Source organism: Castor canadensis, chromosome 4 (assembly GCF_047511655.1).
Source record: "Castor canadensis chromosome 4, mCasCan1.hap1v2, whole genome shotgun sequence".
Classification (NCBI taxonomy): domain Eukaryota; kingdom Metazoa; phylum Chordata; class Mammalia; order Rodentia; family Castoridae; genus Castor; species Castor canadensis.
In genome coordinates this window covers 111,991,726-112,010,084 of record NC_133389.1, presented here as the reverse complement: position 1 = coordinate 112,010,084, position 18,359 = coordinate 111,991,726, and the positions used below count along the sequence as shown (strand labels likewise).

Genomic DNA, 18,359 nt, shown 5'->3' with positions numbered 1-18,359 from the left:
TATAATCCATAGCTCAATTACATTAATAGAGATGCCTTTTCTTCTAGTAGCAACTTTGAATTAAGAGGTGCCTGAATTAAGAGATGTGACTGAAAGCATAAGCAACATCTCTAAGTCAAAGTGAAGAAGTAAGATTAGCAAGCCCAGACTACCACTGCAAAATAATTTCTTCATGAAAATGTGGTCTGCAATTTTTGGGGGCTGACTCCTACTCACGAATCAGTGTTCCTGTGAGTCCTATTTGGCACCCAAAGCAGATAACTGTTCCTACAGCATGTAGATCTGTTAGGGAACATATGTTGGAGAGGGAGGTGTGATCGGTCAGAGCTCACCTCCAGCATCACAGGAGGAGTTCCTGTTCTGTTTTTCTGGCCCTACTCCCTCCCCTAACCATTGTGCTCTGAGCTTTTGGGAGTTTTATTGTAGCATTTTCTATCATGGATCATAGACTATGGAGTTTACATTACTCTTTGAGATGCAGGTAGATGACAGGGCACAAGAGAGATGGAATCAGGGAATAAAGTGGCTCCCTTAGGATGATTATTTAGAAATATGTCTTCCTTCATTTTATCTTTATATATTATGCATGTTTTGCATTTTTTTGTTTATTAGTATCATCACTGTTAACATTTACAGAGAAGTAAGCATTAGGTGTTTTCTTCATGTTTCCTGTGTTACTAATTTTGGGTTCACCTCAGCTCTGAAGGTAGGTGATACAATCACTAGCATTTATCTAAAGGTTAACAAATCTGAGAAAGTTAACACATTTTTGCAACTGAAGGAGCCAGGAGTGGATCCACCCTGGATCTAGAAGATCAACTTTTGTACTTACACCTTTCTTCCTTTAGTCACTGTCTTTGCATTTAGTGGTGAACTCTCTTATACCAACCTTACAATTATATTGAAGTTTATAGATTAACCATGGATTTCTACAGGGTGAAGGAAAACTTCTCAAGTGAGCAGTGAATATGTCAAACAGAGCACCTATCTATTTCCATAGATTGAAAACCATAGCTAAGCTTACCTTGCTGTTCCCATCACAGTCTTCCAGAGTGGCTGTAGTGTTTTCAATAGAAATGCATTTACCCAAGGCCACATTAATAAGCTAGGAAGCAGAATATAAAATATGAATTAAGAAAAAACATGTTTTAAAGTAGAACAAAACATTCATACACATCTAGAAAACAAAGAATATGAAACTATAATAAGGTTAAAAGATGGTTAAGTTAATAGCTTAGCATTACTTAGCACTATATGACTTTATTGGTTGCTAGCTCTAACAGAGGCATAATGTAATCTTGCTAAGTACAGCTTCAATCTGTCAATTTAGGCTATGATTCAGCCACAGAGTCAACAAACAGAAGCTTTTAATTAACCCTTTCCTAGAATGCTGAGTGGTGAATGAGCAAAGGTGGCATGCATAGTAGTTTTTTCCTTGTTTTGAGTTTATCCTGATGCATATATTAAAAGCCAATACACATACTTGCAATTTAATCAAACCAAGAATTACAGGCTGTGTTCCTTGGGTGCCCCCTTTAAGTTATCTGACTGCTTAGGCATTGAATCATAGATAAATTGAGTCCTGCAAAGAACAGCAGATACCAGCTGATTCCCTGTCAGAATCTTCCTAATGACTCAAGCAAGCTACAATTCCTTTCAGGAAAGTCACGAAATCTAAAATAGAGCCAGGCGTAAAGGCACTTTCTGGCAGGCCCTCAGGTTTTTAATGCATTTACAGGGTCAAATATGGAGGTAGTTTTCTATCAGTCACCATTTAATGCAGAAAAAATGTTGATTCCCTTGCCCTCTTTGACATCCTGGGCAGGGCTAATGAGATGGTTGGTTAGTAATGTAATTTAGGCTTTTCAGATATCTAGAAGAGCTGTGTAGAGCAGACTTTATATTATATGTGCCAGGAAAGTCTCCTGAGTGGGGAAGTGGTGACACAATGTGTGTCTCTTCTTTTACTCTGGCGCCAATACAGAGCTCTAACTCTGGGGTGCTATATCTACATTGGCTGTGTAGCTCACATGGTTGCTCAGTGGGTTAGTCTCCATTATTACATGCATAACTTAGCTTGCGAGAAAGTAAAGGGCAACTTCAGGGATCAGAAAACGCAGAAAAAAATTGGAAGTGAAAATTGTAATCTTGGAAAGCAAGAGACATGTTCCTTCATAAGTGCAAGAGAAAAACCTGGGTGTAGATAAGTCAGAGAGTTGGAATTGAGGTCTTCCACATATAAAGATGAAAATAATAAATAGTTAGACCTTCAGTGGAATGGTGTACTAGGAAAAACAATTCACCCATTAGCGGGAAAATAGATTCTCCCTGGGATTCTGAAGCCTTACACATTAACCTTCATCTGGGTTTGAGATAAAAATTTACCCTACTGTTATTTGGTAGAACCTCACTGATCTTAAGGCATCAAAACAAATATCAAAATAGTTGGAAATTTCTAAGGTGCCTGACACAGAAAAACACAAAGCATTTCTAGAGGGAAAGATCTCCATTGAAAATCCTCAAAAAAAAAACAACTTTATTTAAAATTCAAAATGACAAACCCAAGAGCAGACAATTCACCATAGTAAATGTGAGCAGTCACAACACACAGAAGGATCTAACATCACTAATTTCAGAGAGGAGAGTGAATAGAAATGTGTGAAGGTAGAAAAATTCTGGATTTGAAAGCAGGGAAATGAAGCACCAGTTGTGCTCTGGATCTTAGCAGAGATCACAAATAAGATCTTGTATTTGTGAATTATACAGAAAATATTCTATCTTCAAATAAGTTTTGAAAACTTTGGTTGCAATGCAACAACCATGTCCTACTGCAGAACTTCTCAGAACCCTCAGGGTATCAGTGCTCAGTTTGCTTCTCAGAAGGCTTGGAGTGTGTTCCGATCTTACTTAACCATGGACTCTACACTAGCACAATCAACATTACTCAGTGGTGTGCGTAGGAAACCTCTCTGACAGATTTCTTCGAAAACTCTTTCTCCTAAGCACTGAAAGGCACTGGGAGCAAAAGGGAAGCTCTTCCATATGAAGATCTCTTTCTCTTCCTTCTTATCAGATATTCCTTGGGAAACTATTTCTCTTCTTATAGAAATGGTCTCTGAAGTGCTAAGGAATTATTCTTCATTTAATTATGAATAGTTTAATTTTTTAAATTACTAAGTATATTCATGCTTTTACTGTAAAACATTTTAACCTTTTGTTTTTAAAATCAGACAATGTATAAATGTCACAGTTTCAGTGCTGAATGATTTCATTTTTTAATTCAAGAGGTGGGAATTCCCCACAGTTTACTATGTAATTGTTAAACCTTAGGTGATAGGCTAGTTGCTGACAAAGTAATCCAACGGAAAAACACATTACTGGCAAAGTTCTTGTATTATTTTCAGATATTACTAGCTCAATAACATTATTTGTTTATTTATTGTTTTATCAAAAACAAAAGAACTTTCACTGAATTTAAATTCTTAAGTGATAGGTTGAGAGATGGGAAAACATGAAGCAAGTAACAAAAATGTGTGGAATTTATTTTCTTGACACTTTTCAAGATTGTCTATACAAAAATGTTGCAGTTAATTGTTCTCTGAATTACTTGGGTACAGGTCCCTCTTTCATAAAATGACAGTAACACTCCCTCTGGCTGCTTCAGAGGAGAGTAAATGTTGTCTGTATTAACATTTACCTAAGGAAGGCGAAAAAGAAATATTAAAACAGAAGGAAGGGATCTGTTCAAATTATTTTAGAAATATTTGCTGCATTTTGATATGTTATAGTTCAGACATCAGCAGAAGGCCCTTTCAGTAGGAGAGCTCTTCAAAACACAAGTTAGCAACAGGTAGAGCCAAATGGTAGTTTTCTAGTTCCCTCTGGTGGTTAAAGTTAGGTAATGCTCTTGTTCACATTCTGTTAGGAATAGAAAAATTTACTATGCTGATATTTTTCTTCTTTTTTTCTGCTCAAAGAATGGAATTTAAACATGTAAATTTATTTTATAGATAAATCTGATGTTATAATATAAGCAGTGTGTATAAGTCCAAAGTGTTATTTCTAATGAGTTATCTAAGATAAAATATCAAGTTGTGCCACCTGAAGTAGCTACTATTCTATTGTGACCTATAAAATGGCAGTTTTATAATTCATTATGTTATATGTCAGCAGGTCACCTATACTTGTTTTTCAGTTGAGTTTTGTAAAATAAGAACAAATTTTCATACTAGTTTTTAACTTTTCTAAGTCTTTGTTACAGGAGACTTGCCAGAGAGGGAAAGTGGTTAGTGTATATAATTCACTTCCTAGGAAAAGCAGGCTTACTGAAGGCCACGTTTGAGAATTTCTTGAAAGAAAAAAAGGGAGAAATTTGAAAGACAACAAAAGAATGGTGAGAATATTTATAAGTAAATATTAAAATAGAAATAAAACTCCAAGATTAAAAGTAAACCTGGCTGAGGATGAGCTTTAGGTGGAGGATTCCACGTCACATGTTCTCATGTATTCCCATCCTCTTCAAATCATCTTCACTTCTAGAATGGGTTTTGAATGGCTTTTCCCTAGGTTCTTCTCTTCCTTGAGTTTCTCTGAGCTTTGTACTCTGTTTAACCTGTCTGGTTTAACTTCTCTTTTGGTGCCTCCCCTTGTTTTCTCAGTTTCTATCATTTTCACTCTCTCTTTGAAACTTAAAAACCTGAATTAAATCTTGTCATCTTACTGCTTAATTCTACTCAACAATTTCCCATTACAGTCAAAATAAAAAAAGAACATAAGATGGAAGAATAGTAAAAAAGGAAGAAGGAAGGAAGAAGGCAGAGAGAGGAAGGAAAGAAAGAAAGAAAAAATATTTATCTTCAAGAACCTGTGTCATCTGGGCTGGTGGAGTAGGTCAAGTAGTAGAGTGCCTGCTTAGCAAGAATGAGGCTCTGAGTTTAAGTCCCAATACCACCAGAAAGAGAGAGAGAGAGAGAGAGAGAGAGAGAGAGAGAGAGAGAGAGAGAGAGGCAGAGAGAGAGAGAGAGAGAGAGAGAGAAAACCTGTGTGATCTGATTTTTTGCTCCTCTATTTCTCTACCCCATTCTTTTCTCCTTCTCATCTCAATAACAACAATCACTTTTTTTTCCAGTTCTTGAATGTCTCTGCCCTGTCTTAGACTTTTGTATGAGCTGCACTGTCTAACTAGCCCTGTTTCTCAGAGCTTGGTTGACACTTTGTGTTTCAAAGTTTCCTCCTCAGAGATAATTTCTTGATCACATTGATTTAGAAGGATTCACCACTTGTGGCCTGTTCCCTAAATGAGAGCTATTATATTTTGTATTCAAAGATTTTTATTTGTTCACTATCTTCCCTACTTTGAGTTCCAAAGGAATTATTGAGTTTACTTCATTCACCATCCTACAACCCAATTTGGAAATGCTGCCTGATCTCCTGATAGAAAATGGGTTATCTGTTGAATTCATTGATGAACATTATCTATATTAAACTACATTTAATTCTCAACTATGCTTTGTCCTGCTGACATTCATACTTGCAGTTTTATAACATAGCATAATAATTCATTCTTTCCCACACATTTTTGAGAGAATCTTCACATTGTTTTTAAAGAGTAAGATGTAAATTGCCCCATGAACTTACCACACCACTAGCTCGCGCGATGGGAGCCTTCAAGTCGGGAAAGACGTTCTCCAAGTACCATTTGAAACTTTTGCATTTCAGCCTCTTTCGAAGTTCCATTTGTTGGGTGAGGTTGCCCACGTCCAAGCCCTGCTCTATGAGGTGATCTCCATGGCCATAAAACAGCTCCTTGTACTCATCAAGCCAGACCTCAGCAACCCGCACCAAGTTCCGCTCTACTGTCTTCATGCGATCTTTGGGGAAGGAATATGGGTTGTCATTTCTGAATATATGGCCTACTCGGGAGCAGGGAATGATCTCGATCTCACCACCACACATCCACACCTGGAACAATTCAATGATAATCAATGATTATCACATGGTTTTTCACAAATCATGAGAGATTAATGGTGATAAAAAACAAAACAAAACAAAACAAACGAACCCATAGGTGACTTTGTTTTTCCCTGCTTGACATAGTACTTTGAACTTCCAAGGTAGAAAATATTTTTGCAATAGAAAATAAATCTCAACGGGTTTATTTCGTTTGGGATATTACCATGGTGGACCATGTTAGGATTAGTAAAATAAATTTTTTGCCTTGATAACTTACAATGTAAAGTTCTTTTTTCTTTGCAGAATCCCAGTATATAAAATATATAATATGTGTTCCCGTTTTGGTTGAACCAGGGCAAAATGTATGGATGTGCAATTGTTCACCTTCCCCTTCCCTCATTATGGTGGGGAGTCTCATAGGCTGTGGGGCCATTCTTTTATTTGTCGGTGCTGGGGTTTGAAATCAGGGCGTTGTGCTTGGTAGGCAGGGGCTCTATCACTTGAACCATGTCCCAGATCTTTCTTGTGTTGGTTATTTTTTAGATATTCTTAATTTATACCCAGGTGAGCTTGGACCACCATTCTCCTGTTCGTGCTTTCCTGCATAGCTGAGGATAACAGGCATGTGCCACCATGCTCAGTCATTTGTTGAGAGGAAGTCTCATGAATTTTTTGCCTGGGCTGGCCTTGAACTGTGGTTCTTTCTATCTTCCCCTTCTGAGTAGCTGGGATTATAAGCTTGAAGCTCCACACCTGGCCAAAATCATTCTTGATCAAGAACTCCAAAATTACACCCCTTTTTAATAGAGACCACATAACCCCTTAGGAAAGCAGCTGCTTTTTGGATGTTACTAGTGCCACTGCCAAGGCTTTCTTGTATCTTAATCTTGATGGTATGAAGTGTCCAAAGGAACTGTGCTAATAGACACATTTGGCCTGTGAGTGACCCTTCTGGAGATACTGTTTTGTGCTTCTGTCATTTGTGTTCTTTAAGATCACCCATTATGGGATGATTTCATTACTTTCAACATATTAAAGAGATGTTCCAGGAGAGTTGTTTTGCATCAAGTGTGAATCCCACCCTGTTTATGTTGGAGGCAGAGAGTAATTTTCCCCATATTTAGATGCAGAAACAATGTTGTGAAATATTTTAAAAACTAATAAATTTTACAATAGTTGTTGATTCTTTCAAACTCAGATTGGGGTATGAAAATAGCAATCTGGAGACCCTAAAATTTTTGTGAAATTTCCTCTCAGTGGCAGTCATGTATCCCATCTTATTAGTAAAATAAAACCATTTAAAAATTACAAACTCTTAATTGCAAAGAAAATTTAATAAACATTTGTTGATACCTTGAATGAGAGCTCCATATTTTCTCCACCCCAAACATCAAGGCCAGGGTCATAGGTTCCAAGTTCAAAAAAGTAATTTTTGTCTATAGAAAATAATCCACCTGCCATAACAGGGCACCTATAGAAAGAGAAGATTGGTTTTTTTTTTGGTTTTTGTTTTTTGTTTTTTTCATTTTTCTTTTATTATTCATATGTGCATACAAGGCTTGGTTCATTCTCCCCCCTGCCCCCACCCCCTCCCTTACCACCCACTCCCCACCCTCCCTCTCCCCCCCTCAATACCCAGCAGAAACTATTTTGCCCTTATTTCTAATTTTGTTGTAGAGAGAGTATAAGCAATAATAGGAAGGAACAAGGGTTTTTGCAGGTTGAGATAAGGATAGCTATACAGGGCATTGACTCACATTGATTTCCTGTGCGTGGGTGTTACCTTCTAGGTTAATTCTTTTTGATCTAACCTTTTCTCTAGTACCTGTTCCCCTTTTCCTATTGGCCTCAGTTGCTTTAAGATTGTTTTTTAAACCTATATTTCATAGGAGCTCAATTTTTACATCTGTTCCTCTGTACACTTGTGTTGGAGTAAAGAGGCACTTCTGAACAACTACTAAGTATAGTGGTCTTGAGATGGAGTTACCAGCAGTCTTTACGAGTTCTTTGTTCATGATGGCAGAGCTTGATTAGGGTCAGCAAAGACAAGTTGGAACTAGGATTCTTATTTGTCCTTTGTCTTCTGACACCAATTCTTCAGAAACATTTTTATTCTTGGAATGCTGGGGTTAGAACCAGGGCCTTATACATGCCAGGAAAGTGCTCTACCACTGAGCTACATCCCTAGCCAGGAATTTTATTTTTAACCAAACTTACTTATGGTTAAGGTAGTAGCTGACACAGTTGTTTAAGCATTACCTCTCTATTTACTCAAATTTCACAAAAATCCCAGGTGTGCCATTATTAAGAAAGTGCAACGCAGAGAAGATGAGAAACTTTTCCATGGAGAACAGACTGCTATGTGGTCCATCTCAGGTTCACATGTAGACAGTTTGGCTTGACTCTATGCCTAGCACTTGACTCTATGTCTATCACTCCATTGCACTGCCTCTCAACCATAGGCAAACTTGACTGATAGCTTGTTGTGTGGCCAGCACTGTTGGAAGCACTTCATATGTAGAATCTGATTTAATTAGAAAACCATTCAAACTGATAGATACATCTATTAATCTTCACCTAAAAATGAGATGTTCATTGTGAGACTTAAAGTGGTTAAGTAAGTTTTTCAAGCTCATGTCACTAGTAAATAATCGTTGAGATTCACACTCAAAGAAAGAATCTGACTTCAGTGCCTTCACTACTATTACTGATCATGGAGGCAGAATGGACATTTTAGTCAGTAGTCAGATAAGTTACAGTCACATCCCATGGTGGTGACCACTGAGCCAGTTCAAAGTGGTTTCTGTGGAGAGCCTGCTTTGTGTTTGAGGCCTACAGCAATCTCAAGGATAGGGAATTTCTGCCTTACACCTCTCTCCCTTTCCAACTATTACATAAATATTCTATCTGTACCTCCATTTGCCTTGTCAGACTATCCAGAACGCATTTTCTTCCCAATATTATGCTGTATGTAATTTGAAGTCAGCCACTATAGTGACCCTCAAAATAGAATCTGAAAAAAGCAAACCAGTCCTTTAGATGTGGGATTAGAACATGGGTGTTAAATTCAGACAGATCTGGGATTGAGTGCCAAATTCTTCTAAATTAGCTGTGTATCCCTGGGCAAATTACTCTTTTAAGTCTCAACTTTCTCATCCATATAAGGTGAATACTACAGTTTCTTTTCTAGGACCACAGAGAAAGTTAAGAGCCCGGCACAGTGTATAATAAATGAGGGAATTCCACTCTGCTCCCAGGGGTACCAATTCTGAAGACATCACACCTGGTAAAGGAGGAAGCATGATTTACCGAGGGGAAAGCAAGCAAGGAACAGTCTGAGCGTGGCTTTCTTGTGGGATTTGTGAGATTGTGTCTGCTCAACTTCTATCTCCAACAGGGGACAAATGTGTCAGGACTCCTGTTTCTCTGGTGTGGCTGTCTGGTGCCTGTTCTGCAAGTCTAGACTCTTGGGGGAAGTAATAGGAAACCCCACTTTTGGCTTCAGGTCCAGGCTGCATTCTCCAGTCCAGCTTCTCCAGTAATAAAGCCTATATTTTAATTCATAGTTAGCTTCTGTGTCTATTTCTTAATTCATTCACAAAATTTGGCATCTGTCCCATAAAGAAGGTAGAATTAGATTGTGAAAGAAAATTTTACCCCTAGCTATTATTAGGATGGAATTTCTATTACTATTATTTACTCTTTTAACTTTTACTCATGCTAATGTTCATATTATATGTGTTTATGCAGCACATTTAACTAGTTTGTGTTCCTTAGGTTATAAATCCCGGGGTACAGAGAACACATTGGTAGATTTATTTAGGTACAGGGCTGAATAGGGTGCATTTAAAATGAGTCTTGCTAGTAGGAAACTAATTTCTCAGGAAAACTTTGTTTGCTTTGGTAAGCTATTAGTTAGACCTGTAATTTGTTAAAATTTGTATTTGAAATAGGTCTATTTTGCTCAGGCTGGCCTCAAACTCATCCTCATCCTGCCTCAGCTCCCTGCATGCTGGGATTACAATACCACATCTGGTTTAGGCTCGATATATATGTATATATACATGAATATATACGTGTGTGTGTGTGTGTGTGTGTGTGTGTGTGTGTGTGTGTGTATTTTGGTGGCACTGGGGCTTGAACTCAGGGCCTCATGCTTGCAAGGCAGGCACTCTTACTGCTTGAGCCACTCCATCACCCCTTGACTGTAATTTTTATTGTTCTACAGAATGACAGGACACAGCTGTTTTAAAACATTATTTCCCATGTTTTTAAAAAAAAGACATTTGGCTGTTTCCTAGTCTTAAATCTCACACACTTACCTTATTATGTCAGTGTCTTTAATTCTGTTTCTTGCAACAACATCTGGAGGAATTGTTTTCCAACCAAAGTTCATGGGCCATGTGAAGATGCCTCTTTGAAAGTTGTCCACTGTCATGTAACTAATCCAGGAAACAACAGTAAGAAAAACAAGCAAGAAAACAAAATGCTGCCTGAAATTATATGCACCTCTTTATTTTTAATCAGCTTGGCTTCATGGCTTATTCATGTATGGAACAGGTGTTTGTGCAGGTAATTTTAGATTATCACCTTTATGTTCAGTTCAAGAAAGTTTATGAATACATTTTACATTGGTGATTGCTTACTTTTTACTTATAGTTTTGTCCTGACCATTTCTGAGGAAGAAACAACTTAAAAGTATGTATTATTTCCCCACAAAGGAAGAACTAAACTGTAGGAAAACAAATATTTTGGGTTTCTGGATATAAAGAAAAATGATGAAGATAATGAGTCCTTAGATTTATTGATGTCTAGGTTTAAGAATTTGTAGTGACCAAATATATTATTGAATTGTAAGGCTCTGATTCCAAGATATTTATCATATGTTTTTATCTATTAAATGGATAAACTGCAAATTTCTTTGGTTTAAAGAATGCACATATTAGGACCAGAAATTTCTGCTACTTGAGGGCAAAGGTGCACTTAGTAGTGTCTGGGGATTATGGCAATGTTACCTCATATCCTTGTCATTGATGACTTCAATTACTGGACAGGCCACTTTTTTCCTACTTAAATAAACTCTTTCCAGAAGAGGTTCCAACCAACCAACATTACATTCCACATGAGAATCTAGGAATGTCAACACGTCACCTACAGAATAAAAAAAAATAATAATTTGAAAATATGATATATTGAGAATGCATCCTTTATTTTCATAGGTGTTGGGGACTGCTCCAGAAATGTGGTTATAAAAGCAATAATCTTTTCTTCTCATTGAATTCCTGGCTCCTATAATTTTATACTAAAATGACATGAAGATTATTTATACATAGGGGTTTTGTTGGGTTAGCATCTTTTACATTTGGAATCAATTGATAAGCCAATTAGAATGGGAAGCACTTAAGTATTCCAAAGGAAATACTTAATATTAAAAGTAGTTGCTAAAGTCCTTACTTGGGAGTATGGGTCCCATTAACTCTGGGGGTGGAAGACATAGGACTTCATTTTTCAGAAGAACAGAGGGACTTGAGATTATTAATTAGGCCATAGAAATGATGAAGAGGAACATAATAGGGGTGAAAAGAAGTTAAAGTAGAGGGATCAGCCAGACTGGGAAGTAATAAAAAGTGGAAGGTGTTGCTGAATATGTATGGAGTTTTGTTTTTGCAAGATGATGTTCTGGGGATTGGATGCATGGTAGTGTGAGTGCACTTACCATGATTGAACTATACACTCAAAAATGGGAATTTTTATGAGTATTTTAATACAATAAAAAACAGTTATGAGACAAAAGAAAAAGAAACTTAAAGGATAGAAGTATTTATAAGAATCTCTTTGTTCCGTTAGTAGTGTGAAATAAGATTCCCATCCCCTCCAATGAAATCTCAGTAGCATATTCAATGCTTTAAGTAATTTTGTTAAGTGGAGTGTGTGTGAGTGTGTGTGTGTATGATTAATAATACCTTGAGGAATAGGACCCTGTCCCAAATGTTCTGCATAGTATTTCAGGCCCAGCCCTAGGTAAGTAGGAAGGCTTTACCTGGCAAGCTTCATAAGAGAAGGCTGCCCTCCCATCTAGTCTAAGGGCCTAGCCTGTGCCCTGCAGTAGCTAAAGGAATTGTAGTCAAAGGCTCAGGCCCTTCCTGCCCTCAGCTGGACATCTTACGTGTGGCAGCATTGCTAGTCTAGGTGCTTATATTCAGAGTCTTTCTCAGGCCAAAGCCTTTGTTGAGACCTCCTTTTAGGAGGCAGAGTGAGTTTTGAACAGTGTTCTCAGTGCTTTCCCACTCACTGCCTTTCCCCCTGACTCTTACCCTGGCTCCAAAAACTATGAAACAGGAGGATCATTTTGTTCTGGGCTCTATCAGCAGTGAGATGAACCTGACATCTGTTCTGCTCTGATCCACTACCCAGCCCCATTGCATGGGTAAATATGGAACACTGGAGAAGTAAGCTCCTTCTCCTGTTTAGTGTCTTCTGATACTGCTGTGGTATGTGTTTAAGGCTTGATTGTTATTTTCCTTTTGGCTTGTTGTTTTCATTGACTGCTCTAATACCTGGATGCTCGGCTAGCATTGCTTATCATCTATTAAGTGCTTATGGATGTCATACTGTATTCCAAGCATTCTAACAGTGCTGTTTCATTCACTCCTTACTACAAAATTGTTGTAATGATTCATTCCTATTTAAGAAATAAGGAAATGAGAAAGAAATAACTTTAAGTAACTCTGCCAATATTGCACAACTGATTGGTGCCAGTGTGGTATCAGATAATACCTAGTTCATTCAGGAGTCCAGAAAGAGGCAGAGCTTTGAGTAGGATGAAAAAAAGAGCAGGTGAGAATGGTGACCTGAATAATAGATCATTATCACTGACACCTGTTTCTCAAGTAATGGAATTCAATAACATATTAATGACCTGGTCACCAATGGAATTTTTGCAAGAGGGTGAAGGGAAAAACTCTATCAGGTCTTGGTGAGGAGTGTCTGAGAAGTCTCTTTAGACAGAAGCAGCTGTGCCAGAAGTCTACCCTGTACCCCACTACTCTTGGAGAGAGCAGTTTATCTGCCATGCTACAATTTTAGAGTATTACAACTTGGTTGATAATGAAAAGTTATTGCTCCTACTGTGGTTTGAATGTATGTGCACTCCTAAATTCACCTATGATGGCATTTGAAAAATCAGACCTTGGAAGGTGATTAGGTAATGAGGGTGGAGCTCTCTTGAATAGGGTTAGTGCCTTTATAAGAGACATAAGGGAACTTGTTGGTCTTCTTTGCCCTTCCTGCATGTGAAGGCACCACAACAAGGTGCCACCTTTGAAGCTAAGATTGTATTTCTCTAAACACTGAATGTAATAGCACCTTGATTTTGGACTGCCTAGGCTCTAAGATCAAATGTAAGTAGCAAAAAATGTATGCTACTTACAGAATTACTCAGTATAAGGTATTTTATTATTATAGCCTGAATAGACCAATACATCTCCTATATATGTCCTCTTGCATAGCCCCCTCTCCTGTTGTAGGAAGGCTCTCAGGGTCATTTAGGTGTGTAAGGCATGTATGCATGACTCACAAATATCCACCAAGCTAATAGAATATGCCAAACACAGTCTCCTTTCTCTCCACTCCTGCTTGTGGTACATTCAGGTCCAGAGTTTAAAAAGCAGTTTATTCTACACCACCTGTGTATCCCCAAGCAGGCTAACAGTGTCTGGGAAACTTGTATCAACTTCCTTAGTCCCCAGAAGCAGTAGGGTGGGCTCCCAAATGTGCATTCACAAGGACTCTCATTCATTTGTTGTCAGCAACTGAAGGAAGCAGCATCTGCCTCACACATAGTCTGGAATCTTGTGGTGTTTTATTGGGAAGAAGAGGAGAATCCTTTAGGCATGAATGCATTGCTCCACTTGCAAACATTTTATTCTAAAATAAGGTCTCAGGACTGTGTTATGTAAGAAAACAAGAAGTACTTGCTGCAGAGATCCTTGTAGGATTTCTAATTGTGGTGTTACTATGTGCAATGTTGCTGGCCCTAAGAAGCCAGGAGACATCAGGCAACAAATTTTGGATTGAAGTTACACATGACCATCTTTAACCTCAACTCTCCTTTACCTGGACACACTGGATAAATTATTTATCTTCTTTGAGTTTTACCCTATGGGACTATTTCTAAGATCTAACTAATGCCTAAATTCTTAACAAATAGATAGTATTCTTTACTATTTTTCAATGAATGTTTAAATTCAAGTTCAGAATAATTAACCTAGTCTTGATTATAACCTGGCAGAATTTTTATTTCCTAAGACTAGGTTACAGTAATGCTGGATTGTTGGCAGATGTAATTTCATTGTAATTAAAAATTTTTTTTGGCTAACCCAAAGTTACTCGGTATGCCAGACAACTTTGGCTCCCTGTTGAGCATGGACCCCTGACTTATATTTAGTTGAGCAGCATGGTATGTTGTTGTCATTACCAGTTAGTGCTGGAGTGATATATTCAGGGTTTCTTGAGGGATGTGGACTTGGCTTACCATTTAATTTTACTTAATGACTTATAAGTGATACTGAGAAATCACCTGCTTAACCTGCAGGAGAAATACATTGAAGTTTATAGGAGAATGTCCCTTGGTACTTTTCAGGCAGCTTTGGTGTTGGCCAGGAGTTATATGTCACTTGTTGTAGAGTCACTTAAAGTTAGCTAACTGAGTCTATGGGATGCTCACAGCATCCCATGTCAGGAATTTTGCTAAATACCTTGATTTGAAGGAAATGAGACATCTAGTCTTTGATCTCACTGATGAACCTGCTCTCCTGCATTGCATGCCTTCATATAGTGAATGATTCTTAGAGAGCTGTTGACTGGCTTGCCTGCTAAATTTTGCAAATCTGACTTGGGGCTTTAGACCTCCTCATTTGTAGTAATTGACTGATTGAAACTGATCTTTTGACCTGAATCACTCAGATGAAGAACCCCAACATTCCCTGAAACCTGAATACATAGTGGGCATTGCTAATGGTAAGAGGGAGTGCTGTTTGGTCACTGATTATTTTGTAGATGACTCCCTTAGACTTTCAGAAGGACTGATAAAACTCTCAGACAGGCTGTTTGACTTGCACTTCTGTGTATCCTTGGATCTCTGATCTCATACTTCCCCATTACCTCTCTTTTCTTCAAATCCCAGTGGGTAAATCTTTAGAGACTTGCAAGGCCAACCCAAGTCTGGACTCAGTTTCTTATGTTTTACTTCTCTGTTTGGCTAAGGCATTTCAGAGAGCATTTCTGTTGATATCTTTGCTCATCTCTGGTTTTCAGAGAGTGTTCAGACTCTGAGAAGTCTCCAGTTCACATGTATTTGTGAGGGCTGGAGACACCCTGGGGGGTCAGTGGATTCACCAGGCGAGCCAGCCATGTTCAAAACCAGTCCTTGAATGATGTCCTTAGCAAAAGCTAGTACAGGACCCTGAAATCCTCTGAGTTCCCCACAAGGGTCTGGTGCATGCCAGGGAGGTAGGCACCAGGCTGTTAGTAACCCTGTCAAGATGCACGCTTCTGCTTTTTTCTGAACTGTTAGGTATTGACTTTCCACTAACGCTGCTCAAAATGTGGGCCTCAGATTCACCATGCAGAGAAGATGGGAACAGAAATGGAGACCGACTATTCTGATACTTCATAGCAATCTGCCAGAGGAATTTATTGTTCATTTCCTCTTGTATGTGCACAATCCTTGGGGGATTGGCTCCAGGGTCTGCTGTGGATACCAGTAGCCTCAGATGTGTAAGTCACTTTTATAAAATGGAATAGTGTTTGCATAGAACCTGCACAAATGCTCCCATATATTTTAAATCATCTGTAGATTGCTTATGACACCTAATAGAATGTAGATGCTACGTATGTAGTTGTTATGGTGTATTGTTTAGACCATACACGTTCTGTTCAGACACAATAATCCATAATTGGTTGATTCCATTATGGGAAACCCATGTATATGGAGGACTGGCTGCATATACATATTTATGTCTGTGTACACACATGCACACACACATATGCATGTTTATGTATTAAAATGGAACTTTTGGCAGTACTGAGATTTGAACTCAGGACCTCATGCTTGCTAAGCAGGATCTCTACCACTTGATTCACACATGCAATTCTTTTGTGCTTTAGTTACTTTTCATTTAGGGTCTCTTGCTTTTTGCCTGGAGCCATCCTTGGATTGTGATCTTCCTACTGATGTCTTCTGCATAACTAGGATTAGAAACATGTGCCACCACACCTGACTTGCTTGCTGTTTGTTGAAATGGGGTTTGCTAACATTTTGTCCAACCTGGTTGCAAAGCATGATTCTCCCAATGTCTGCCTTCCATGTAGCTGGGATTATGGGATTGTGTTTATATATACATTTTTATTATAATTTACAAAGAGGTAAATCCACAAAAATTAGATATTAGATTAAAATAGGTCCTTTTCAGATAGCTTGAGAAGCATCTCTCCCCAATTAGGATACACCTGACTGAAGTTTTTCAGCCTAAGATTTGTGACCCTTTTATTGAAAAATTAAACCAATTTAATAAGATTGTCTAGAATTAAAAAAAATTTATAACATAGGAAAGAAGATATTAGAATTTATTGCACATGTTATTTGATGAAATGTCTACTGTGTTATATGTGCAATTACACATGTACTGGGTTGGGATATAAAATTTATTTCTTAACATGAGTCATTGTCAAAATATTTTGAAAGTTACTGCATCAAAACTGAGCTAATGTTCTCGAGGGTATTAATGAATATGAAACAAATTTACATTTAGATCTGCTAGATTTAAAGAAATTATTTTATGGATATAACTGTAACCAATTGCAACTGCTTTTAATCAAGTTCATCTGAAGACAGCCTCCTGTGTTGTCTAACAGTTTGGGCTATTCTGGGGGTCGTTGCTAGTACACTTTGTGTCTGTGCAGGGAGGTAGAAATCTTATTTATAAGAAGTGCATTTTTTGGTTCTGTATTCATTAGCTTTTTGCACAGGGATGTCTAACTTTCATCTTAAACTTACAGAGGCAAAATCATAGCTTAACTGCAATCCCAACTTGCTCATCCAGTTATTTCCACCACCAAGTGTTTGCTTTTTTCCAATCCTAGTGTTTGCTTTTGATACTTCTCATTCTCACTCTCTTAACATCTTGTCTAACGGCAAGTCCCGAAGGCTCTATATCTAGAACAACTATGAATCCGACTGCTTCCTTCAGCTGCCCAGTACCTCCCTGGTCTTGGACAACTGTAACAAGCTCCTAACTGGTCTCTCTCCTTTCTTCTCTTGTCTCCCTCGTGTACATTCTCTATATGGTGGCCAGGGTATCACTGACAGTGGAACAACCTGAAATCATGTGTTTTTTTATTTGAAGCAGTAAGAATTGCACAGTTCCTATCGTCTCAGTAATAGAATTCTATACATTACCTGTACAAAAATATTTATCCTGCAAGAAATAGAAAATTTCAGAACACAGTCAATTGTACCAAACAAATTGCCTGGACCATAATAAAAAACAACACCATAATCATGTGTTAATGTGATGTGAGTTGACTATACAAGATTGAGAGATTAGAAACCAAGTACTCAAATACAGGGCATAAAACCTAATGAGATCCTGAATTGAAAAAAAAAATTTTGGAAGCCTGGGAAAGTTTGAAAAGAGCATTTAAAAATATTATGTGTTACTTAGGTAAAATAGTAATGTTTACTTTAGAGAATGTCTCCACTCTTCAGTAAGGCCCATTGAAATACTTAAGGGTTCAGTGTCATGATGCCTGTAAATGTTTTTTCAAAGGCTTAAGGAAAAAAAATGTGTGTGTGTGCATGTGTGTGTATGTGATGAAAGGCACATGTTAAAAACTGGTAGACTATAGAGATGAATATATTCATTGTTTCATTCTTTCAAGTTTCCTGTGTGAAAAACATTTGAAATTGAAGCAAAAAGGATAATGAAACCAAAATCGGGTAAGCCCTTACCTGTTGCATTCTGTGCCCCTGCCAGTCTGGCTCTTATTAAGCCATGTCTCTCTTTGAGTCGAAGAATCCTAACTTTTGGATACTGAGACATGTATTTATCCAAATTGTCTTTCAGGTAGTCTATTTTAGAACAAGGATAAACAAGGAAACATTTTAATTAGCTAGGTCTGTACCAGAAGCGCCAACACAACGTCAAATTCCAAAATCTGTAACAGTACTAGTCACTAAGTTTTATTTTTTGGGCCATAATTTTTATTTCCTGATGTCATTTTCATGGAAATATTTTGTGTGGTTTCAATAGTATAAGTTGCTTGGTTTCTCAAACTCCAGAGAGAAGTCTAAACAATGAAAAAATTGGGGAAATTTGCAAAAGAAGCTGGTGTAATTGCAGTTTGTT

General features: G+C 37.8%; 1 protein-coding gene across 3 annotated transcripts in view; it reads right to left on the bottom strand.

The window, feature by feature from the left end:
- Galnt5 (polypeptide N-acetylgalactosaminyltransferase 5) overlaps positions 1 to 18,359 on the bottom strand; it is a 56,476-nt gene that overhangs the window by 18,283 nt on the left and 19,834 nt on the right. For all 3 annotated transcript variants that reach the window (XR_012447211.1, XR_012447212.1, XM_074070824.1), the window contains 6 exons: positions 17,963 to 18,082; positions 10,968 to 11,103; positions 10,275 to 10,394; positions 7,306 to 7,423; positions 5,638 to 5,961; positions 1,025 to 1,105 (listed from right to left, as the gene is read on the bottom strand). Coding sequence is in view for 1 of the 3 variants with exons in the window: in XM_074070824.1 (XP_073926925.1) it covers positions 1,025 to 1,105; positions 5,638 to 5,961; positions 7,306 to 7,423; positions 10,275 to 10,394; positions 10,968 to 11,103; positions 17,963 to 18,082 (899 nt within the window). In the remaining 2 variants the exon portion in view is untranslated. The remainder of the gene's footprint in view (positions 1 to 1,024; positions 1,106 to 5,637; positions 5,962 to 7,305; positions 7,424 to 10,274; positions 10,395 to 10,967; positions 11,104 to 17,962; positions 18,083 to 18,359) is intronic.